General features: G+C 43.7%; 1 protein-coding gene across 7 annotated transcripts in view; it reads right to left on the bottom strand.

Annotated features, from left to right (window-relative positions):
* Positions 1–25,952, bottom strand: part of AGAP2 (ArfGAP with GTPase domain, ankyrin repeat and PH domain 2) — a 526,417-nt gene that overhangs the window by 140,771 nt on the left and 359,694 nt on the right. For all 7 annotated transcript variants that reach the window (XM_033938398.1, XM_033938399.1, XM_033938400.1 and 4 more), the window contains one exon: positions 21,144–21,227. In XM_033938398.1, coding sequence (XP_033794289.1) covers positions 21,144–21,227 — 84 coding nt within the window. The remainder of the gene's footprint in view (positions 1–21,143; positions 21,228–25,952) is intronic.

The raw sequence follows: 25,952 nt of genomic DNA, 5'->3' as shown, positions 1-25,952 counted from the left end.
CAGCAGTGTGCCTGATTTTAAAGCTAAACGGGATCGAAAGGTGGGATCTCTTCGCAAAGGGAGGTAGGGGAGGGTCATTGGTGTGGGCAGACTTGATGGGCCTTGGCCCTTATCTGCCGTCACTTTCTATGTTTCTATGTTTCTATTATTCTTGGAGATGAAAGTTTAAGGTTAATGATTATTTGATTTAGTCATAGTTATCAAATATAATACAATTTTCTCAGTTTGTGATTATTTGAGAAGTCGCTGATGAATTGTACTTACAATTAAAAAAAAGGGATATTTTATTTTGAAATTTACATACTGTATTTGCTTAAGAAGGGAGCTTTTTCTTTAATGAATTTAAAAAGTTATTACAATGAGTTATAAAATTCATTATATACAATAGTATGAATTCTAAATGTCATGAATTATCTGAACTATTAGTTTTTGATAGATGCATATTGAAAGTAATGAGTTTAAATATTCAGATTGAATGAGATTATACTTTTAATAACAAAGGAAGCATGGGGGTTAATTTCAGATATATATATAAAAGATGAATTTCTTATAGATGTATTCGTTATTAATTTAGGAGGAAGAGGTTAAAGAATATGAATTCAAGGAAGAAAGATATAATTGTTGTTCAATGGTGTTTTATTACATGTTCTAGGGGAAATCTACATAGTTGATTTAGAGAATAAACTTATTTAGGGTAAAAGTTCGGATGGACAGAAATTTCATTTAAATGAAACATATTTTCTATCGGAAATTGTTATGAAATTAAAATTTTGGGATATATTGGGTTAAATTTAGGGTACATAGAAGTGGGAGTGGGTGGGTATAGTAATTGGGAATGTGGTAATTAATGGTAAATGAATGTTTTAGGAAATTATTTATTTGTTTTATTTATATAAATATGAAGTTATTTGATGATTAATATAAGATCATTAACTTTATATGATATAGGAAGAAAGGATAAAGTTGCCTGGGGGAGGGGTTTTTGGGATTGCTAATCCAATGTGTGTTCTAAGGCAGTCATTTTATGTGGGGAGATGGGGAGGGAGAGGGGAGGGGTTTTTGTTAAATATGGGTTTAGATGTGCAAGGGGAAAATAAACTTATTGTTTTATTGGGAGGCATTGTGATACAGGGGAATGATGAATTAACTGAGGCATTTGTTGGTTTCTGGTATCTCCTACAGTCCCTTTTTAGTACAAAATAAAAATGGAGCTGAAAATATTTTTGTTAAATGTAAATCTAATCTAATCTAATCTAATCCTTAGGTTTGTATACCGCATCATCTCCACGTTTGTAGAGCTCAACGCGGTTTACAGTAGGAGAAATAGGAAGGAACTACAATAGAGGGTTAGAGGTAGAAGTGTGAAGAAAATTTAGAGGACTTGGGATGCCAAGATATAAGAGTTTCCAATGGCTTAAATCATCCAATAAAGAAAAAAAAATACTTTCCTTTCTGAAACAACAAAATGCAGATGTATACTATATTCAAGAAACTCACTTGACGGCCACAGAAGCTAAGAAACTGGAAGGGGGTTGGGTTCAGCATTGTTTATATTATATTTATGATATTATTGATTATAATATTTGAAAGAAGGTGGGTGGGACGGGATATCATTTTTATGTTTTTAGAATTATATGAGAATTACAAGTTACTAATGGTATATTCCTGTACGCTTGCTGTAAGTTTTCAAAATGAATAAAGAATTAAAAAAAAAAAAGAAGTAGCTATATTGGTGAATAAAAAATGTTCAGATAATTTTAAAATAGTGGATTCAGATCCTCTAGGAAGATGGGTATATGTGGAAATGAGCCTGGGAAATACTATGTTGGCGCTATTTAATGTATATGCCCCTAATTAGAAACAAAGTGAATTCTTTAAAACTCTGCAACAGTTAATACTACCACTGGCTGCTTCTAATTTAGTGATGGCTGGGGATTTTAACGCTGTGATGGATACAGTGATGGATAAAAAACCTAGTAAAATTATGAAATCATTAGGATTAGATAATTTTGTATATTCCTGTAATTTGAAAGATATATGGCAGATACTTCATTTTAATGAACGGGAATTTTCTTTTTGTTCTCAAGTTCATAAATCCTTTTCAAGAATAGATTATATTTTCGTTTCAAATCATTTAAGTCAGCAGGTAACACAAGCCTCTATAGATTCAATTATTTTGTTGGATCATGGGTGGGTGTGGATTGAGTTAAATCTTGTTGGGCAAGATAATAGTAGATCTTTATGGAGATTCGATAATGCATTGTTAGAGGATTCAAATTTTCTTGAATAATTTCAATTAAAAATAAATGAAGTTTTCCAAATTAATGATTCAAAAGAAGTCTCAGTGGTGACACTATGGGATGCTTTTAAGGTACCATGAGGGGTCAGATTATTTCATATTTAGCATATGTTAGGAAACGGCTCAAAAAGCAATTTTCTAATTTGGAACAGGAAATTAAAGTTTTAGAGTCAAAATTGATTAATAAATGGGAACAAACTACTCTACAGGCTCTTTTAAAAGTAAAATGTAACTATAATGATATTTCTTCACAATTTGTAAGGAAAGATTTGTCTTCTCAACAGACCATGTATTATGGAAGTTCAAATAAGGCAGGAAGATTATTGGCGAATTATCTTAAAGCAAAGAAAAGAAGAACAAAAGTTATTGCAATAAAAGATGAAAAAGGTGATACTCATTCCCAAATTGGATCCATTTTAAAGCAATTCTTAAATTTTTATAAAGCTTTATACTCCTCCGAGCCTTATTTAGATAAAGAATAGGATGGTTTAGAATTTTTAAAATTAATCAATGGTCCAAAAATTCCTTATCATATAAAAGTAAGTCTAGAGGCACCTATATCATTAAAAGAATTGCAAACAGCGTTGAAGTCCCTTAGAGCAGGATCCGCTCCAGGTTGAGATGGTTTCACGGTAGAGTTTTATAAATCATTTCAAAATACCCTCTTAGTTCATTTATTAAATTTATATCAGACTCAACTAATTAATGGTTGCATTACAGGTACTATGGCGGAATCATTCCTATAGTTTTGCCAAAGCCAAATAAAGATCCTACTTTGGTATCAAACTATAGACCTATTTCTTTAATAAATGTAGATGGTAAACTTCTGGCTAAGACATTTGCTTTACGTCTGGCTAAGGCTCTCCCTTTTATTATAAATACGTACCAAACAGGATTTGTTGCTCAGAGACATTCCTCCAACAACACCAGACTGGCTTTTCATATGTTAAATTTAACAAAAGCCATGAAGGATCCAGCCTTCTCTGTATCTTTAGATGCAGAGAAAGCTTTTGATCGGGTGGAATGGACCTTCATGTATCAAGCAATAGATTGGTTTGGAATAGGTTCAGGATTTATACATATGATACAATCCTTGTATAGTTCCCCTTTAGCAAGATTGTATATTAATAATAATCTCTTTGAATGTTTTAGTTTGCAGAGGGGAGTTAGACAAGGATGTCCCTTGTCTCCTTTGCTTTTTGATATTGTATTAGAACTCTTGTTATTAGCTATTCAGCAGGTGAAGGAGATACAGGGTATTCCTTATTCAGATTGGGATTACAAGGTCTCTGCTTACGCGGATGATATACTGCTTCATTTGAGGAATCCTGAAACAACCATTCCATGCTTACTTGATTTGATAGAGATATTTGGAAAATTCTCAGGTTATAAGATAAATTGGAGTAAATCAGAAGTTCTTCCACTTAATGTCCATTGCACAAAAGGATTATTTGAAAAATTCCCCTTTTTATGGAAAGAAGATGGAATAAATTATTTAGATATCTGGATAAAAAATACTCTGGAAGAAATTATGAAGATGAATGAAAATTTTTTATTACAGAAGGTAACAGAAATCTGCGAGCAGTGGAATCCTTTACATCTTTCTTGGTGGGGGAGAGTTCAAACTATTAAAATGATGATATTGCCTGTGGTTTGTTATCAAATGAGTATGTTACCACTTTTTTTTAAAGGGTCCTTTTATAAAAAGTTAAACAGTATTCTTACAAAATTTATTTGGCTGGGTAAAATTGCGAGAATTTCATTGGTATCTTTACAAAAGCCAATTGTGGAGGGAGGGGTAAATTTTCCAAATTTTTATAGGTATCATCAATCCTATATCTTGCACCAGGGTATATATTGGGTCCTTATATATAGTATGTAGGAATAAGAGAGAAAAAAACTGCTACAAAATATAATAACTCTCTGTAAAGTACACTCTATCTGTTAGAATATGGATCAATGGTCAGTGTTCAATGTACCAACCCGATCTCTAGGCTTAAACTGCTTAATGTCTTTTCTAAGAGGAGGGGCCTCAGATTTCCGTGCGCTGCCAGCAGTTAGCTTATCAGCCGCACTAGATAGGGAAACAACCTCATCGGCCTCCCTCCCCCTCCTGCCTGCTGACTTCCACCAATAGATAATCAAAAGACAGTAACTTAGCTTGGGTAGGGATTGTACAAGTTGAAAAGTTGAAATGTCTCAAAATGAGTCTGCTGTCCTCACGGGTCCGCTCCCGCCGACGTTTCGCCCTGACGCAGCCTTTGCGGCGAAACGTCGGCGGGAGCGGACCCGTGAGGACAGCAGACTCATTTTGAGACATTTCAACTTTTCAACTTGTACAATCCCTGCCCAAGTTAAGTTACCAGGTGAACAACCTGAGGCCCGAGGGCCGCATGCGGCCCCGTGAAGTATTTTGTGCGGCCCCGGTCGAGGGCGATGCAGTGTATTCCTCTGCTGCCCCCAGGTGTTTACTGTCTTGCCAGCTCCCTCCTCTGTCTTGCTGCAACATTTGCGTGTTTGTGCAGCCCCAGAAACATTTTTTTTTGGCCAATGCGGCCCAGGGAAGCCAAAAGGTTGGACACCTCTGGTATAAATTGTTAGCTGAATTTGCAAATAAAAAAAACAAAAACTGGTCTTAGGGATATTTGGGAGTATTGAGATCAAGCACCAAATTTCTGTGTCTCAATGGTCAAGAACTTGGAGGTTGAGATGTACAATGTCGGCATCTATGAAACAAACATGGTTTTTCTGTTACATAGAGCATTCTGGACCCCAGTTCGTTTACAAAAGTTAGATAGCTCTAAGTCAAATAGATGTTGGTACTATCATCTCGAAGCAGGGACTTTAGATCATTTATTGTTCTATTGTCCGTTTATTTTGTCATTTTGGAATTCAATACGGGGGCCAAATTAACTGTCTATTGGAAAATCCAGTGGCATTGTCTTATGATATGGTATTATTTGGCATGGTCATGAGGGCTAAAAGCCAAATATCATCTAAAAACAACAGGCTTTTATTAATTATGACAGGAATCGCCATACAACAAACTACAAACAATTGGAAGAATTGTAAAAGGCTTAATTATAGTTTTTGGTGGAATTCACTATGTCATATGTACAAAATGGAAAGGACATTGGCCATTCAGAAAGGAAATTTTAAGAAGTTTCAGGAGATTTGGGAGCCATTAGCAAAATATTGTAACATTTAAATAGTGTTTTTCCCTTTAAATATGCACATCCGGGTGGGGGGGTGGGAATTTTGAATAACTGATATGGGGTAATTATAGATATTTATGTATAGATATTGTGATTGTTTAGGGGGGAGGGGGATATAATTCTGAAATGGATATTATAAGACTATTAAGTGTGGAATTTGGATATAAAATGTTTGTATTTACTGTGACACTTATTGTAAGTATTGAAAATAATAAAAAATTGGTAAAAAAAATATTATTGGTATTTACAGCAAATGTTTTGTATGTAATTTAGTATTCAGCTGTTTTTCTGCTGGAGTGCATACCTACAGTCTTTTCTGATTACTAATCTGCTGAGACATTAACCAGTATAAACAGTTGTGTGAAACTTGGAGAATCTAAAACTATTTTTGAAAGCTAAATGTTATTTTGAGAACTGAAGGTCTAAAGCCTTAAGAGTGATCTCTTGACTTAAGAATATAAGAATAGCTATACTGGGTCAGACCAATGGTCCATCAAGCCCAGTAGCCCGTTCTCACGGTGGCCAATCCAGGTCACTAGTACCTGGTCAAAACCCAAGGTGTAGTAATATTCCATTTTACCAATACAGGGCAAGCAATGGCTTCCCCCATGCCTTTCTCAATAACAGACTATGGACTTTTCCTTCCAGGAACTTGTCCAAACCTTTCTTAAAACCAGCTTCGCAATCCTTTCTTACCACATCCTCTGGCAATATGATCTAGAGCTTAACTATTCTCGGAGTGAAAATTTTTTTTTTCCTATTGGTTTTAAAAGTATTTCAGTGTAACTTCATCGAGTGTCCCCTAGTCTTTGTAATTTTTGACGAAGTGAAAAATCGATCCACTTGTACCCATTCTACTCCACTCAGGATTTTGTAGATTTCAATCATATCTCCCCTCAGCCATCTCTTTTCCAAGCTGAATAGCCCTAACTGTTTTAGTCTTTCCTCATACGAGAGGAGTTCCATCCCCTTTACCATCTTGGTCGCTCTTCTTTGAACCTTTTCTAGCGCCACTATATCTTTCTTGAGATAAGGAGACCAGAATTGAACACAATATTCCAGGTGAGGTTGCACCTTGGAGCGATACAGAGGCATTATGACATTCTTAGTCTTGTTAACTATCCCTTTTTTAAATAATTCCCAGCATCCTGTTTGCTTTCTTGGCCGCCGCCACACGTTGGACAGAGGTTTTCATCGTATTGTCTACAATTATACCCAGATCCCCAAGGTGGACCCTAGCATCTGGTAACTTTGATTCAGGTTATTCTTCCCAATGTGCATCACTTAGCATTTGTCCACATTAAATTCTTCCAATTTCCTAAGGTCCGCCTGCAATTTTTCACAATCCGCATGCGTTTCAACAACTTAACAGTTTAGTGTCATCTTCAAATTTAATCACCTCACTCGTTCTTCCAATTTCTAGATCATTTATAAATAAGTTAAATAGCACCGGTCCCAGTACAGACTCCTACGGCACTCCACTGTTTACTATCCTCTATTGAGAAAAATTACCATTTAACCTTACCCTCTGTTTTCTATCTGATAACCAATTCCTAATCCACAACTGAACTTTGCCACCTATCCTATGACACTTCAGTTTTCTCAGGAGCCTCTTGCGAGGAACTTTATCAAAAGCTTTCTGAAAATCTAGATACACTATATCAACTGGCTCACCTTTATCAACATGTGGCTTTTGCAATGCTCCTGAAGCAGCCTCGGCGAAACAAGGAAGTTCCCTGTCAGGTCCTGTAGTGAACATAAGAAATGCCAGCACCGGATCAGACCATGGGTCCATCTAGTCCGGTGATCCGCACACACGGAGGCCCAGCCAGGTCTACCCTGGCGAATACCTTGGTTACTCAATGTGTTTTTCAAGAAGATATGCATCCAACTTGCCCTTAAATCCTGAAATGGTGGTTTCCTCCACAACCTCTTCCGGGAGAGCATTCCAGGCATTCACCACTCGCTGTGTGAAGCAGAACTTTCTGACATTTGTCCTGGCCCTGTCTCCCCACAGCTTCAGTCCATGACCTCTTGTCTGAGTCACCTTCGACAATGTGAATAAAGATGTTTCCTGTTCTATTTTGTAGAATCCTTTCAGTATTTTAAAAGTCTCGATCAGATCCCCTCGCAGTCTCCTCTTCTCGAGGGTGAAAAGTCCCAGTTTTCTGAGGCGATCTTTGTAGCTCAAATTTTCCATACCTTTTATTAGCTTCGTCGCTCGCCTCTGCACCCTCTCCAGTAGTATTATATCCTTCTTTAGATAGGGAGACCAATGTTGGACACAGTATTTCAAGTGTGGTCTCACCATCGCTCTGTATAACGGCATTATTACATCCTCAGATCTACTCATGATACCCTTCTTTATCATGCCCAACATCCTGTTTGCTTTTTTTGCTGCCGCTGCGCATTGAGCCAACGGCTTCAGAGTCCTGTCTATCATTACCCCCAGGTCCCTTTCCTGTTCGCTTTTGCCCAAAGTTACATCAAATAAGGTATACTGGTGCGCCTTGTTTTTCCTGCCCAGGTGCATCACTTTGCATTTTTCAACGTTAAACTTCATTTGCCACTTCTCTGCCCATTTCTCCAGTTGTCTCAAATCTTTCTGGAGTTCCTCGCAGTCCGTCTGTGACTTGATTGCCCGACTCAGTTTTGTGTCATCAGCAAACTTGATGGTCTCACTTGTTGTTTCTTCTTCCAGGTCATTTATGTAGATATTGAACAAGATGGGCCCAAGAACTGAGCCCTGAGGCACTCCACTAGTCACTTTCTCCCAGTCCGAGAACTTTCCATTTACCCTCTGTCTTCTCTCTTCCAGCCATTTTCCTATCCATCTTAGTATGTCCCCTTCTATTCCATGACTTTAAAGTTTTCTGAGAAGTCGCTCATGTGGCACTTTGTCAAAAGCTTTCTGGAAGTCCAAGTATATTATATCCACCGGTTCTCCGCTATCAATATGTTTGTTCACCGTCTCAAAAAACTGAAGTAAATTCGTCAAACATGACTGCACCTTCCTGAATCCATGTTGACTAGCTTTCATTAGGTCATGGGTACCCAGATGTTGGACTATGCTATCCTTGATCAATGCTTCAACCATCTTCCCAGGGACTGATGTGAGACTCACAGGTCTGTAGTTTCCTGGTTCTCCTCTTGATCCTTTTTTGAAGATTGGGATGACGTTTGCTATCCTCCAGTCTTCTGGTATCTTTCCGGTTCTAATTGACATGTTAGCGAGCAATTGCAGTAATTCTCCGATTTCTACCTTTAGCTCCTTAAATACTCTCGGGTGAATTCCATCCGGGCCAGGGGATTTGTCGCTTTTTAGTTTGTCGATCTGATAGTAAATCTGGTCCAGATCCACATTTACTGTGTTAAGGCTCTCCTCTATTACTCCCTTGAATGCTTTCACTGGCTCGGGTACTGATGTGGTGTCTTCATTGGTGAAGACCGATGCAAAGAAGGAATTTAATCTGTCTACAATCTGTTTGTCCTCCTTGATGTATCCTTTACTTCCTTGATCGTCGAGAGGGCCCACTGCCTCCTTGGCCAGTTTCTTCCCTTTTACGTATCTAAAGAAAGTTTGAAGGTTTTGGCTTCCTGCGCTATCCTTTCCTCATAGCTCCTTTTGGCTTCACTCACTACCTTGTGACACTTCCTCTGGTCGACCTTGTGGCTATTCCAAGCCTCAATTGATTTCTTGCGTTTCCATATTTTAAATGAGCTCTTTTTTTCCCTTATTGCATCTTTTACCTCTTTGGTTAGCCAAGCTGGTTCTCCTTTGCCTTTATGTTTCCTTCCCTTGGCTATCTGCGGAATGTATAAATTCTGAGCTTCGGTGATAGTATTTTTTAGTAGGGACCATGCCTGCTCTACCATTTCTATTTCAGCTATCCTATTCTTGAGACGTTTTCTTACCATGTCCCTCATGTTGTCGTATCTTCCTTTTTTGAAGTTAAAAGCTGTGGATTGTGTCTTGATTCATTTTCCTTTCCCAATGCCCAGTTTAAAGTTGATCATGCTGTGGTCGCTCGTCCCCAGTGGGACCTTGACTACTACATCTCTTGTCTGCCAAGTTATGCCGTTCAGGATCAAATTCAATGTGGCGTTCCCTCTTGTTGGTTCCCCTACCATTTGCTCAAGGAAGCAGTCTCCTATCATTTCCAGGAATTTTGTTTCTTTGCCACAGCTTGTGGTTTCTAGGTTCCAGTCTATCCCCGGGAAGTTGAAGTCTCCCATGATCGTTACATTGCCTGTCCTACATCCTTACCTTATTTCTTTTGTCATTCTACGTCTGTTTCCTCTGTCTGTCCTGGGGGTCTATAGTAGAGGCCAATTTTTGTGTCCGCACCGTTCTTTCTGGGAATCCTTACCCAGAGTGACTCTAGTTTCTCTTTCCCCTCTGTGTTCTCTTCCCTGATCGCTACTACTCCTTCTTGGACGTAAAGGGCAATGCCTCCCCCTTTCTGCCCAATTCTGTCCCTTCTGAATAGCTTGTATCCCTGCAGTACCGTGTCCCATTTTTTTTCATCGTGCCACCATGTTTCTGTTATGCCAATAATATCTATTTTGTCGTGTCTTGCTAGTGCCTCTAACTCCCCCATTTTGTTTCCCAGGCTTCTGGCATTCGTATACATACATTTAAGCTCTCTTTGAGCTCTCATCTTGGGTTTTCTGGGCTTCGCAGTCCTTGTTGTGTCTTTCACAGTATCTATTTGTGCTCCTTTTGTGTCTCCTTCATTTGCTTCAAGCTCTTCCCCCTTAGTGAAGACGCCATTTCAAGTTCTGCTGTCTTACATGTGCATGTTCATTTGGGGGATCATGGCACAAGAGGCATGAGATAACCGGCAGCTAAGTATCTGTTTTTTGCCATCTCATGCCTGTTAGTGATTTTTGAACTTTCCCTGTATTTTCCAAGACTTTTGGATGTTCCAATCTCCAACTGGGGAGTGGCTACCACTGATACTTGATTCAGTGAACATTTTGATTCAGAAAAATGGAGCCCATATGAGAGAAAGTGGAGTTTTTTTGAGCCCATGAAGTTGAACTGAGGCTTGTTCTCCACTTTCTTTTTTGGCTCTCTTGTGCTCCTTTTCCCTCTGTTTCTGCTTTGAATTTAGTGTGTGGTGTATGATTGCAGTGGTGTATTTCCTCTATCTGTGAGTGATTATTTGGCAGTACTGAGTGGAATTGTAGGGGGTTCTATAGATATATTTGTTTATAGAGTATAAGCTTTGTTACTTGTTGCTTTTACATACTATTCCCTATTAATTTGAAAATTGAAATCACCCATTGTTATAGTGGTGCCCATTTCTCCAGCTTTCCTAATCTCTGAAAACATTGCTTCATCTGTCTGCTTCTAAAGTACAGGAAAATAAGAAAACTCAGGGAGTGGTTATTCTGTTGGCATCCTCTTTTCCTGGGGAGGTCCACAATGTGCTCTGTGACCCTGAGAGGCGTTATTTGGTGTTGCGGTTAACAGTGGATCACCAAACCTATACTTTGGTAAATGTGTATGCCCCAAATGTGGGCCAGGGGGCTTTTTTTGATAAGATGAGTGAGGTGCTGGGCCGTTCCGCCATAGGTCTTGTTTTGATGGGAGGGGATTTAAATTTGATGCCCCATGTGATTTGGGACAGCACCGTCACACATGGTATCTCGGCCCATGGAGACCGGGCGCACCTTCTTTCTTTGATCTCTCACTGGGGGCTGGTAGATCTGTGAAGACACGCTCATCCGCAGGAGCGTGAGTTTACTTTTCATTCTCTGCTCTGGGACTCGAGTTCCCGGATTGATTTTTGGTTGGGGGATCATCAGTGGCTGTCTAGTTTGAGTGTTTGCTTGATTTTATCTAGCATGCTCTCTGATCATCTGCCTGTGCGAATTTCCCTCCAAGGCTTGATTCCACGCCCATCCTGGTGTCCATGGCGTTTTTCAGATTCTCTGCTTTCTGACCCTGTACATGGTGAGGCAATAGCGAATTCCATCATGGAATATTTAGAATTTAATGATGTTGATAACATCGATTTCTGTTTGCTTTGGGAGGGCCTGAAGGTTGTCCTCTGGGGAAAAATTATTGCTTTGAGAAGAAGGATATCGCGATACTCGAGAGGGTTCAGAAAAGAGCGACACGATTGATAAAGGGTATGAAAAACCTTTCATATGCTGAAAGATTAGAGAAACTGGGGCTCTTTTCCCTAGAAAAGCGGAGATTTAGAGGGGACATGATAGAGACTTACAAAATCATGAAGGGCATAGAGAAAGTGGAGAGGGACAGCTTCTTCAAATTTTCGAAAACTACAAAAACGAGAGGGCATTCGGAAAGTTAAGAGGGGACAGATTCAGAACCAATGCTAGGAAGTTCTTCTTTACCCAGAGGGTGGTGGCCACCTGGAATGCACTTCCATAGGGTGTGATAGGACAGAGTACGGTATTGGGGTTCAAGAAGGGATTAGATGATTTCCTGAAGGAAAAGGGGATAGAAGGGTATAGATAGAGGGTTACTATACAGGTTTTGGACCTGATGGGCCACCACATGAGCAGACTCCTGGGTATGATGGACCTCTGGTCTGACCCAGCAGAGGCACTGCTTATGTTCTTATGCAGGCTCATATTCATAAAACGACGTCAGAAGCAGCTTTTGTGGCAGCAGCTCACTGATTTAGAGGAGGATCTCTGGGTGTTTCCTAGCTCGGAGTCTGCCAGATCTCGAGCCTGTGAGCTACGTCTTGCTCTTAAAGATTTGAAGCTGGCAGCCCTTAGTGTTGACCTGCAGAGGGTGCAACAGGAGCATTTTGAGATTAACAATAAGGCTAGCCAATTACTGGCTAACAAATTATGGAAGCAGAGAACCCAGAACTTTATTCCCTAGATTATTACTCCTGAGGGGTGGGATTGTCGCTCTGTTGTGGATATTGGGGCCGCTTTTCAGGCTTATTATATGGAAGTATATCAGTCCCAAACCAATGCTGATCAGGTGGAGAGTGAGGCGTATCTTTCTTCGCTCTCGCTGCCCACTTTGTCTGAGGGAGAACGGGGCCTGTTATCTGGCCCCATCGCTCAGTTGGAGATCTTGGATGTTATCAAGGCTTCGTCATTGCACACTGCTCCTGGGTTAGATGGATATACCAACAAGTTTTATAAATACGAGGTCCCCCCGCTGAGTACCTGGAGGACTGCGGTGATTACGATGATCCCTAAACCTGGCAAACCATCTACTAGCTGTAGTTCGTACCGCCCCATTTCTCTACTCAATGTGGATTATAAGATATTTATAAAGATGCTTGCCTCTAGATTGCAATTAGTAATCCCTAAATTAGTTCACACGGATCATGGGGGTTTATTCAAAATAGGCAAACATTTGATAATATTAATGCAGCCTTGCATTTATTATGGTATGCTCAGTGAGAGGGATCTCCCACGGTGCTCTTGTCCCTCGATGCAGACAAAGCATTTGATAGGGTTAATTGGGCCTTGTTTCAGGTCATGACCCAAATGGGATTTTCGGGTAGGTTTCTCTATATTTCCCCTTCGGCGCGGTTGAAAGTGAATGGACATTACCTGGCCCCTTTGGAGTTGCTTAGGGTTACTCAGCAGGGGTGCACCCTTTCCCCTCTTTTGTTTGCCCTTTCCATTGAGTTTTTGGCCTGTGTGGTCCGGGACTCTGGGCCCATGGAGGTATTCGTGGGATTACGATGGGCTCCCGTGAATCCAAAAGGAGAAATTAGGTTCTTACCTGCTAATTTACTTTCTTTTAGCTTCTCCAGACCAGTAGAGGTTAACTTTACGATTGGGTATATATCTAATCATGACCAGCAGGTGGAGACTGAAAACAAAACTTTGGGACAGTATATCCTAGCCCCTCCTCTCTATTTCCCTCAGTCTGCCGAATAGCCAAGCAGAACCAAGAACTGGAAAACAACAGAGAGAAAAAACAATACTCCGAAAGGAGTAACAAATAACATACCCAAAAATGCTGTTGGAAAATGCAGAGGAGAAATTCCCGAAGGAAGAAGGTCCCCACAGCTCGCCAGCTAAGCCAGCCGAGCCACAGCCGCTGTTCTTCAATTCTCCCCGGCCCTAGAAAAATACTAGAACCCGCAGCAAAAACCAAAAACTGCCCGCGCAACAGCCCCAACAACAACAACAACAGACAGGGTGGGGACCTCTACTGGTCTGGAGAAGCTAAAAGAAAGTAAATTAGCAGGTAAGAACCTAATTTCTCCTTCTTTAGCACTCTCCAGACCAGTAGAGGTTAACTTTACGATTGGGACGTACCAAAGCAGTCCCTCTCACGGGCGGGACCCCCGAAGGGCTGATACCAGAACACGCTCACCGAACACCGCGTCCCGACGCGCCTGAACATCTACCCGATAATGCCGAACAAAGGAATGCAAGGAGGACCAAACCGCAGCCTTACAAATATCCACCGGAGGCACGAGCGACGACTCAGCCCAAGAAGCCGCCTGACCCCTAGTGGAATGAGCCTAGAGAAACTCCGGAACCGGCTTCTGACTCAGAAGATAAGCGGAAGCAATCATCTCCTTGATCCAGCGCGCAATAGTAGCCTTAGAAGCGCCAGCCCCCCGACGAGGACCCGCCAGAAGCACAAAGAGATGATCGGAGCTCCGAAAATCCCGGGTCCGCTGCACATAAGCATGGAGGACCCGACCGACATCCAACTTGCGCAGCTGTCGTTGCTCAGAAGAACCCTCCCGACTACCCAAGACCGGGAGGACCACCGATTGATTGACATGAAAAGGAGAAACTACCTTCGGCAGAAAGGAAGGAACAGGCCGCAAAACAACCCGCTCCTTCGAAAACTCCAGGAAGGGAGCCCTACAAGAGAAAGCCTGTAGCTCCGACACCCGTCTAGCGGAAGTAATGGCCACCAAAAAGACCGACTTCAGCGTAAGGTCCTTCAACGAACAGCCATCCAACGGCTCGAAAGGAGGGCGCACTAGAACAGAGAGAACCAGATTGAGATCCCAAGAGGGAATCGAGGGCCTTATGGGAGGCCTGATCAACTTGGCCGCCCTAAGAAAGCGAATCACATCAGGAATGGCTGACAAACGCTGACCTGTCACCAGCCCCCGAAAAGCCGACAGGGCCGCCAGATGAACCCGAAGAGAAGACCAGGCCAGGCCCCTATCCAGGCCATCCTGCAAAAACTCTAGAATGTTAGGCAGAGAAGCGCGAAAGGAGACCACTCCCCGCGCTCGGCACCATTCCTCAAAAAGACGCCAAACCCGTACATAAGCCCGAGAGGTAGAAAGCCTCCGGGACCCCAAAAGTGTAGAGATCACCTTGTCGGAATATCCCTTCTTACTCAGGCGGCCCCTTTCAAGAGCCAAGCCGTAAGACAAAAGGGAGACGGGTCGAACATGGGAATGGGACCCTGCGTCAGAAGATCGCATCCGAGAGGCAGAGGAAGAGGATCCGCCACCAGATGCCCCACCAGATCCGCATACCACGGACGACGAGGCCAATCCGGAGCCACCAAGACCACCAGCCCCGGATGGCGAACAATGCGAAGCAGTACTCTGCCCACTAATGGCCAAGGAGGGAACACATACAACAGCCCCTCCGTTGGCCACGGTTGGACCAGAGCATCCAGACCCTCGGCCAGACCGTCCCTGCGACGACTGTAGAAGCGGGGTACTTTGGCGTTGCCACTTGTAGCCATCAGATCCATCAGGGGCTGCCCCCAAGCACGCACTAGCAACTGAAACGCCTCGGCGCCGAGACACCACTCTCCCGGATCCAAGAAGTGACGACTGAGGAAGTCCGCCTGAACGTTTTCTACCCCGGCAATGTGAGAGGCCGAGATATCCAGAAGATGCGACTCCGCCCAAACCATGAGCCGAGCCGCCTCCTGCGCCACCAGAGTGCTCTTGGTGCCCCCCTGACGATTGACATAAGCCACCGCCGTGGCATTGTCCGACAGGACTCTGACCGACTTGCCCAACAAAAGGGAGTGGAAAGCCAACAGCGCCAGCCGGACCGCCCTGGTCTCCAACACGTTGATCGACCAGGAGGCCTCCTCCGTGGACCAGGTTCCCTGAGCTGAGTGACCCAGGCACTGGGCCCCCCAACCCAGGAGACTCGCATCCGTAAGGAGCACCGTCCACTGCGGAAGATCCAGACCCACCCCCTGAACTAGGTGAGGGGTCCGGAGCCACCAACGCAGACTGCAGCGCGCCAAGCCTCGCAGGGGAACCGGAACATCCATCCCGTGCCTCTGGGGAGACCACCTCCGGAGCAGAGCATACTGGAGAGGACGCATGTGGGCCCGCGCCCACCTCACCACGTCCAGGGACGCCGCCATCGACCCCAGGACCTGGAGGAAATCTCGCGCCCGAGGACACCGGGACGCCAAAAGCAGGCGAATCTGAGACTGCAATTTGCTCACCCGGGCCTCTGGGAGGAAGACCTTCCCCAAGGAGGTGTCGAACAGCACCCCGAGGTACTCCAGACGCTGAGCCGGAACCAACCGACTCTTGGAAAGGTTGACCACCCAGCCCAGCGACCGGAGAAACTCCACCACCCGAGCCGTCACCCGGGAGCTTTCCTGCAACGACTTGGCCCGAATTAACCAGTCGTCCAGGTAGGGGTGTACCAGGATGCCCTCCGACCGCAAGGCTGCCGCGACGACCACCATCACCTTGGTGAACGTCCGGGGAGCCGTGGCCAGCCCAAAGGGAAGCGCACAGAACTGATAGTGCCGACCCAAGATCGCAAAGCGCAGGAAACGCTGATGAGAGGCCCGAATAGGAACATGCAAGTAGGCCTCCGTCAGATCGAGAGAAGTGAGAAACTCCCCCGGCTGAACCGCCAGAATGACCGACCGCAGCGTTTCCATACGGAAAGAGGGAACCTTGAGAGCCCTGTTGACCCCTTTCAAATCGAGGATGGGCCGAAAAGTCCCCTCCTTCTTGGGCACCACAAAGTAAATGGAGTACCTGCCCGTGCCCCACTCCGGGGGGGGCACTGGAACTACTGCCCTGAGATCTAGCAAGCGCTGAAGGGACTGGCGAAACGCCAGCATCTTCCCAGGAGTCTGACATGGAGAAGCGAGGAAAAAATCCGGCAGAGAGCGGGCGAACTCCAGGGCATAACCGTCCCGCACCACCTCCAGGACCCACTGATCGGACGTGATCTCGGCCCATTTGGGAAAAAAGTCGCGCAGCCGGGCCCCCACCGGAACCAAGGGGGGCGCCGGCAAGGCGTCATTGTGCAGGACGGGAAGCGGGGGAACCGGCGGAGGGATTCCCTGCCCCCCGACGGGCCCCCCGAAAGGGCTGCATGCGCTGGAAGAACCGACCCCGGGAAAACCCCGGAGACTGGAAAGAAGCAGCCCCACGCCCAGGGCGATACTTGCGAAATTCCCGCAAACGCCCCCGGGCCGCACCACCCCGAGACGCCGGGCGGGCACGGTCCTCCGGCAGACGGGGAACTTTCGAGTCCGACAGAGTCTGAATCAACTTATCCAAGTCCTCTCCAAATAAAAACGACCCCCGAAAGGGAAATTTAGTAAGCTTAGCTTTGGACGCAGCATCCGCCGCCCAAGCGCGCAGCCACAACACACGCCGTGCGGCCACGCCAAAAGCCATGGACTTAGCCGAGATCCGCACCAAGTCATACAGAGCATCCGAGAGGAATGAGGCAGCCATCTCAATCTTCGCTACCTCCTGATCCACCAGAGACCAGTCGTCAGACTCTCGATCCAAGACCCGCTCCGCCCACCGAAACACGGCGCGAGCGACCAGTCCCCCACAAATAGCCGCCTGGACCCCAAAGGCAGAGACTTGAAAATTTTGCTTAAGGATGGTCTCCAATTTGCGCTCCTCAGAGTCCCGCAAGGCAGAACCGCCCTCAACAGGCACGGTATGCCGCTTGGAAATAGCCGAGACCACCGCATCCACGACTGGCGAAGCTAACGTAGCCCGATCCCCTTCAGGAATGGGATACAGGCGAGCCATGCTGCGCGCCAGCCGAAACGGCGTCTCCGGCGTTTTCCACTGCTCAAGAATAATATCCCGAATATCCTGATGCATAGGAAAAGAGCGGGAAACGGAACGGATCCCTCGTAACAGAGGGTCCCCCACACGCGGAGTCTCCGGCGGCGCGTCCTCAAAACGCAAAGCCGAAGAAACCTGTTGAATAAGGTCAGGCAGCTCATCTCTCTGAAAAAGGCGCACCACGGACGCCTCGTCACTGGAGAACGGGAAACCCGACAACCCGCCGCCAGCTTCCGTCCCCTCCAGAGGGTCCTGGAATTCCTCAGAAGGGTCCAGGTCCTCCTCCAGACCGACACGTTCCTCCGACCACAAATCCTCGTCCCACGACACCCGCGGACGCTTGGACAAGAGAGGCGGCGGAGGGGACGTCACGTCAGACGAGAGAGGCAAAGCCGCAGGGAGCGCGGAGGAAACCCCACCCCCCGAGACCCCCTGGGCGCAACCGGGACCCCCAGCCGCCTGAAAATAGGCTTTGCATAATGAAAAGAAAAAATCAGGGGAAAAACCCCCCGAGGGTCCCAAGGGACTCCCTGCCACAGCAGGGGACCCAGCAGAAACCTGCCCCTGCTTAGCCAAAACAGGGGGAAGGTCACCTGAGGTGGAAGACAAAATGGAGGGGCCAGACAGAGAAGATGGCGTCTTTCCCGCCAAAACAGCTCCCTCCATAGCCTGCAGCGGCTGAGAGACCTGAATAGTCTCAGCCGCTAAAACAGGCAAGCCGGCATCAGCTGTCAAAATATCAGCTGAGAGGGAATCCTCTAAAACCCGACCGTCGGCGGCTCGGGGAATCCCTCCGTGGGCGGACGGAGAAGACCGGGCTTCTCCACCGTTCCCTGCCGACTCGCGAGGCACCATCGGCGGGGAGCTCTGGGCGCCTGCAGCCGCTGCCGACGGAGCTCCTCCACCGCACCGGCCTGAACACCGCTTGCACAGGCCGGCCGCGAGTGCCTCGCGTCTGGAGCACAATGAGCACTTTTTCCCTTTAGAAGTGCTCATTGCTCCATACGCGACCTAGCTGTAAAAAAGTGCCGGTTAGTTGAAAAATACAGTAAAATACAGTTTTCTTAAAGGGATACAACCCTCCAGACCAGCACTACCTCAGGATTTTTTTTTTTTTTTTTTTTTTTTTACAGAACAGACTCCACAGGCTCTCGAAGCAATATGCCTTGCTTGATTTAGGGGGCAAGGCTTACTGCTGAGGCTCCTCTAAAAAAATATGGGGAGGTGGAGGAAGTGGGGGGAGGGACCCCGCTCGTGACCCGCCGGGTTTGACACCCCCGAGGTCGGACGAACCCCCAAACAGAGTCCGTCCAAGCTCCGTCCGGCTAAAAACAGGGACAATAAACCTCTAAACAAATTCCAACAGCCCTACCAAGGGAGATGGGTACAGATCACTCAACACCTGCTGGAGACTGAAAGAAGACTGAGGGAAATAGAGAGGAGGGGCTAGGATATACTGTCCCAAAGTTTTGTTTTCAGTCTCCACCTGCTGGTCATGATTAGATATATACCCAATCGTAAAGTTAACCTCTACTGGTCTGGAGAGTGCTAAAGAATATTGCTTTATGCAGATGATGTTCTTTTATTTCTGCAGTGTCTGGAGTCCTCCCTGCAGGAAGTGTCCCTCAGTTTACAGGAGTTTGGTCATGTTTTGGGCTTCACAGAGAATCTGGTTAAATCTGAGCTTTTGAATGTAAATGTTCCCTTGGAGACTGTGTGTGTGCTTTGGCGTGAGTTTCCTTATCATTGAGTCTTTTCGTCTCTTAAATATCTGAGGGTCCAGCTTACGACGGTTTCCTCTCAGCTTTATGATGTATTGCTCCATGGTACAACTGCACCTTGAATACTGGTCACCACATCTCAAAAAAGATATAAAAGAAGTAGAAAAGGTACAGAGAAGAGAAATGAAAATGATGAAGGGTATGGTACGACTTCTTTCTTCCCTATGAGGAAAGGCTAAAGCACTAGGGCTTTTCAGTTTGGAAAAGAGGCAGCTCAGGGGAGATATAGCAGAGGTGTATAAAATACTGAGTAGAGTAAAATAGGTAGATATAAATTGCTTGTTTACTCTTTCCAAAAATACAAGGACTAGGTCTCCTAATCTCAATAAAGATATAGTGGCACTAGAAAAGGTTCAAAGAAGAGCAACCAAGTTGATAAAGGGGATGGAACTCCTCTCGTATGAGGAAAGACTAAAAAGGTTGGGGCTCTTTAGCTTGGAAAAGAGACAGCTGAGAGGAGATATGATTTGAAGTCTACAAAATCTACAAGTCTACAAGATAATATTATTGTGTTTATTTTAGAAAGCCTGTTTGTGTGTTAGTCATCTGTAAACTAGCATTTAAACATCCATATTGCAAGGATATCTAAATTTCGATTTTACAAAGCTGGGATATAAACATCTAAAACTGAAGAAAACCTATTATGGCAAGGGTGTGTGTACTGGGCGGGACTAGAGCAGGATGAAAACATAGACATCCATTTCCCATTTCAGAAAGGGAGGGCATGTCTATGACATCCCAGATCAACATCAGGAGTTAAACCTGTTCCCAGTGATGTTCAGAGTGATGACATGCACTATGGGCTGAATATGGCAGCTAGTGCATGGGGTTGGACTGTACACTGTCAATAGCAAAGTTGCACTCATCAAGATGTTAGTATGTGCAGCCATGCTAATGGCAGTTTGGTAGCATGAGAACAGCCCCACCACAGAGGACTACCAGTAACTCCCTTCAACTTTTCCCGATACCTCCTATCCCTGATCAATTCTTTTGTACACCTCTCTCAACCCGTCAACATTTCCTGACACCTCTTCACCACCACTCCTGCTCACCACTTTCCCAAAACCTCCCCAGGGCCCTCCAGCCACCTCTGGGGGCTCATCCAGGGGTCCTCAATAGTGGAGCAGCAGTCTGGAGCAGAAGCAATCCTCTCTGCTCCTTCACTATGTGGCAATGGTGGCTCCTTCCCCATGTGGCCACTATGGTGGCACTGTCAAAATGATGGCACTGACCTCTAGTGGTAGTATCAAGAATTTTTGATCAGAGAGGGTTATGGGTAGTATTAGGAATTGTTGATAGGGGTGATGGGGTGTCAGGAAACAATGATCAAGGATGAGAGTATTGGGAAGTGCTGATTGAAGGATTGGAGGGTATTTTAAAGTTTTGATCTGAGATGTGCAGTTCTGAGACCTGGCATGTCTTTGTGGTAGTGGTACTATGAGACTACTGCTAGAGGTCACAGTGGCCATTTTGACCATGGAACCACTAAAGACAAGAGTGAGTGGGGATTACTTCCTTCTCCTATCAACTAGGGAGTTCAAATAGGTTGAGGGGGCTATTCTGACTGGGGTGGAGGGAAGGAGATCTGGATCTGTGAGGGGGGTGGAACTGGACAAGAGTATTGTCCTGTCTTAGAGAGGAAGGGGGCACAGGATATGGATATAGCATTTATGTAGGTCCCAGCTTGATATTCAGTGGGGACTTGCATAGCTGAATTTGCTCACCAAACTAAAAATGCATACACATTGCTAGCCTTGTATTATTATCTATGTCCAGTTTAACTAAAGTGATCGAGGAGCATAAATGTGACAGCTTTGTTCAGTAGAATCACCTGTTTAATTGGTATAGCACGGCCACTTCCACTGTTGTCACGACTGTCCAGACTTCTCTTCTCTGTATCACTCCCTCTGCGGTTCTACAATAATAATAATAATAATAATGGCATTATCCACTGTACATTCTCTAGCACAATAGCTATGATTGACATCCTTGCATTCAGTTTGTACAGTCATAAATGTAAGATTGTAAGCTGTTCCAAGAAAGAATTTGAAAGCCATATAATCTATCCTGTTCACAATGGTAGAAAACTGACGGCATGTAGTAAGTATAGTTATATATCACTATAGCCAAAAGCAGCAAGCATTTGACTAAAGTTATTTGAATGTTTTACCTGGGACAGTCTGCCAATAAATAAGCCCATGAAAAGCTCTAACTAACTCATTAGGCAGTCCAGGCAATAGCCAAGGGTAGTAGCTTTAAGGGAGTGAGGACAGCATAGAGCAGCTGCAGTCAAAGCAATATAACAGGTCCTAACAGCCCTATAAACTCAAAGAACTACTGTACTTTCATGTATTTTTTACAGGATTGTTTTAAAAGTGGTGGTATTGAGGTGATCATGATTGTTGAGTTTAACTTTCAAACTATAATGTGAAGAGGCCTACAAGTCTAAATGTTAACTGAGGGACACAAGGATGAATGTCACTTAGGCGACTAATGTCTTTGCATTGGCCTGGTCTAAAAATTAGCAAAAATTCAACTTTGTTTAAAGTGCATATAGCTGTAAAGCTAAAGATTTCTAGGAGTACATGTGGGAAGTAGATGACTCCAGGGACAATTAATGTGAACATAAATTCCACCCCTCACCCCCTGCCCATGGCCTGAAAAATGTGCAGCTATTTTTCAGTATGCCTTTCATCTCCATATCCAGTTAAATAAAAATAAAAAAATAAAAAAAATCAAACAAACCAGTGAGCCACTACAGATTTAAAATATTAAATTTTCATTAGAGAATGTTACCAGACAATTCCAAGTTTATTTTTGCATAATTACTACATACATGGAAAATACAACGGTAACAAACTAAGGGTTCCTTTTACAAAGCTGCTTTAGGAATTGAATGAGCTTCAGTGCATTTAGCTGCAGCTTTGTAAAAGACCCCTTAAGAGAACAATTTCAAAACCACTGCCATATGTAAACCAACATTTGCCCATGTAAACTGGCTGTTTGAAAACTGTCTCCCTCAACATGGCACAAGTAATATGTAGTGTTCCACAATGTATATGCTTTTAGCTGCATTTAAGGAGTTCTTTCAGGGTTATATTTTGAGTGGAATCAGAAATTAATGTACATATATTGTATTTTCAGGTCTATCAAAGTTATTTGTCTTGCAAAATCTATCCATGCAAAGTTTCAAAGAAAAAAGTATATGTGTACTTTCTCTTTCAAACCTGATTCAAAACCCCCAAAAGAATTTGAAAATATTTCCTAAATTAGAATACATTTGAAATCTGTCTGCCTTAAGACACCCATGTCCATCATTTCATTCTCTCTGCAAGAAACTCCCCAACCCCTATATGTCTTGTCTGTCAGTCCATATTAGATTGTAAGCTCTACCGTTTATTATCTGTTAAGTGTACAGTGTTGCGTATACCTTTCAGTACTATAGAAATGATAAATAACAGTAGTAGTAATACCAATATCAAAGCTCCAATATTAGCTACTATTCATCTAAGTATCTTTCATAAACAAACATAGTAATATAGTAACAGAACACATGACCTAGGTTGCTCAACTACACTGTGTGTACTTTACCTTAAAAATTTAGTCCAAATTCCATTGTTGAAAAATGAATCTCGGAATTAGTATAAAAGTGCAATTTGAAAATTGTCCTAGTAAGGGCAACATTACAAATTCAGAGGTCAACAATCAAAGGTTATTGCACACTAACTCAATATTAGAAACATAGAAACATGATGGTAGATAAAGGCCAAATGGCCCATCTAGTCTGCTCATCCGCAGTAACCATTATCTCTTTCGCTCTCTGAGAGATCCCACTTGCCTATCCTAGGCCCTCTTGAATTCAGACACAGTCTCTGTTTCCACCACCTCTTCCGGGAGACTGTTCCATGCATCTACCACCCGTTCTATAAAAAAGTATTTCCTCAGATTACTCCGGAGCCTATCACCTCCTAACTTTATCCTATGCCCTCTCATTACAGAGTTTCATTTCAAATGAAAGAGACTCGAATCATGCACATTTATATTATGTAGGTATTTAAACGACTCTATCATATCTCCCCTCTCCCGCCTTTCCTCCAAAGTATACAGATTGAGATCTTTAAGTCTGTCTCCAAACGCCTTATCATGAAGACCACACACCATTTTAGTAGCCTTCCTCTGGACCGACTCCATCCTTTTTATATTTTTTTGAAGGTGCGGCTCCAGAATTGTACACAATATTCTAAATGAGGTCTCACCAGAGTCTTATACAGAGGCATCAATACCTCCTTTTCCCTACTGGCCATACCTCTCTCTATGCAACCTAGCATCCTTCTAGCTTTCACCGTCACCTTTCCAACCTGTTTGGCCATCTTAAGATCATCACATACAATCACACCCAAGTCCTGCTCTTCCCTCATGCACATAAGTTCTTCATCCCCTAAACTGTACCATTCCCTCTGTTTTTTGCAGCCGAAATGCATGACCTTGCATTTCTTAGCATTAAATTTTAGCTGCAAAATTTCAGACCATTCAAGCTTCGCCAGGTCTTTCTTCTTGTTATTCACACCATCCGGCGTGTCTACTCTATTGCATATTTTGGTATCATCTGCAAAGAAGAAAATCTTACCCGACAACCCTTCAGCAATCTCATTTATAAAAATGTTAAAAAGAACAGGCTCAAGAACAGAGCAATCTCCATTGACCACTACCCTCTGTCGCCTTCCACTCAACCTGTTCCTGACCCAGTCCGTCACTTTGGGACCCATCCCAAGGGCACTCAGTTTATTTATTAAACGTCTATGTGGAACACTGTCAAAGGCTTTGCTAAACTCTAAATACACTACATCTAGCGCACATCCTCTATCCAATTCTCTGGTCACCCAGTCAAAGAAATTGATCATATTTGTCTGACAAGACCTAACTCTAGTGAATCCATGTTGCCTCCAGTCCTGTAAGCCACAGGATTACAGAAACTTGACCATTCTCTGTTTTAAAAGCGTTTCATTAATTTGCTTACCACAGAAGTCAGACTCACTGGTCTCTAATTCCATACTTCTTCCTTACTTCCACTTTTGTGGGGAGGGGCCACATCCATCCTTCTCCAATTCTCCGGTACCACTTCTGACTCTAGAGACTCTTTGAAAAGGTCAGTCAGCGGAGCTACCAGAACTTCCCTAAGTTCCTTCAGCACCCTTGGATGTACACCATCTGGCCCCATCGCTTTGTCTACCTTTATTTTAGCTAGCTCCTTACAAACACAACCCTCTGAAAATCGATCAGGGTATATTACTCCTCCATCCCTATTCACATTTGTCTTCTGCGATCTTGCTCCCGGCGCTTCAGCCGAACACAGAAAAGAATATTTGTTAAGCAATTTGGCCTTTTCTTTATCAGCTTCTACATATTCCTCCCATTCACCTTTGAGTCTCACAATGCCACTTTTGCACTTCTTCCTATCACTAATATATCTAAAAAAAATATCTTGTCACCCCGTTTTACCGTGTCAGCTATTTTTTCTTCCATTTGCATCTTTGCTTTCCTGACCACACGACCAGCATCTCTTAACTTTTCCAGATATTTTTGCCTGTCTTCCTCTTTCTGTGATCTTTTGTAGTTTATGAAACCTAACCTCTTATTCCTTACCTTCTCAGCTACTACTTTTGAGAACTAAAGCAGCCTTCTTTTCCTCTTACTTTTACTTACTTGCCTCACAAAAGGTTTGGCGCCCTTATAATCGCTCCTTTCAGTTTTGCCCATCGTATTTCCACTCCTTTCAGACGTTCCCACCCAGATAACAATTCCTTGACATAAACCCCCATCTGAACAAAGTTAGTTTTTTAAAAGTCTAGAACCTTTGCTTTTGAATGAGCCCTCTCTATACCCATCTTAATATTAAACCGTACCAGCAGTGATCACTGGATGCTAGATGATCACCCAATGTAACATCAGAAACACTTTCCCCGTTTGTAAGCACTAAGTCCAGTATGACCCCATCCTGCGTGGGTTCCATTACCAACTGCTGGAACAGTTCTCCTTGTAAAGAATCCAGGATCTCCCCATTTCTAGAAGACCCCAAATAGGGATACCCCAATCAACATCTGGCATGTTAAAATCACCTATTAGTCAGACTTCCCCTTTTTTAGATATATTCTGAATGTCTACTTAAATCTCTATCTACTTCTTCCGTCTGTACCCACAAAGCTTTCTCCTTTGTATACAGGTCAGGGGACTGAAATTAAGCATGGAGATTCTATTGCCAAATGCATGTATATATTTTGAAAAAAAAGTACCCTTATTGTGCAAGTTAACTGCATTATCAATGAGAAATACCATGAGGAATTGATTAATTATGTTTAGGTTTTTGGGACAGTATTTTAAAAGTTTAACCAGAAATTACACAAGCAAAATTAAGGGTTGAAAAACAATCTTCCTAAGTAGATTTTCAGCTGGCTGAGAGGAAAGCTTTTCCAGAATAATATTTACCCATGTAAATAGGTTGCTTGAAAATTACAGACCTTTTTGTTCTCTAATGCATGCACTTCTAACTACATTCTAGTGGAGGTGTTCCTGGGCTAGAAAATGAAGTTGTTTACCTATAATGGGTTTTCTAGAGATAGTAGGATAATTCTCTAGACAGTAG

This window comes from Geotrypetes seraphini, chromosome 3, assembly GCF_902459505.1.
Source record: "Geotrypetes seraphini chromosome 3, aGeoSer1.1, whole genome shotgun sequence".
NCBI classification, from domain to species: Eukaryota; Metazoa; Chordata; class Amphibia; order Gymnophiona; family Dermophiidae; genus Geotrypetes; species Geotrypetes seraphini.
This window is presented reverse-complemented; position numbering and strand designations above follow the sequence as displayed.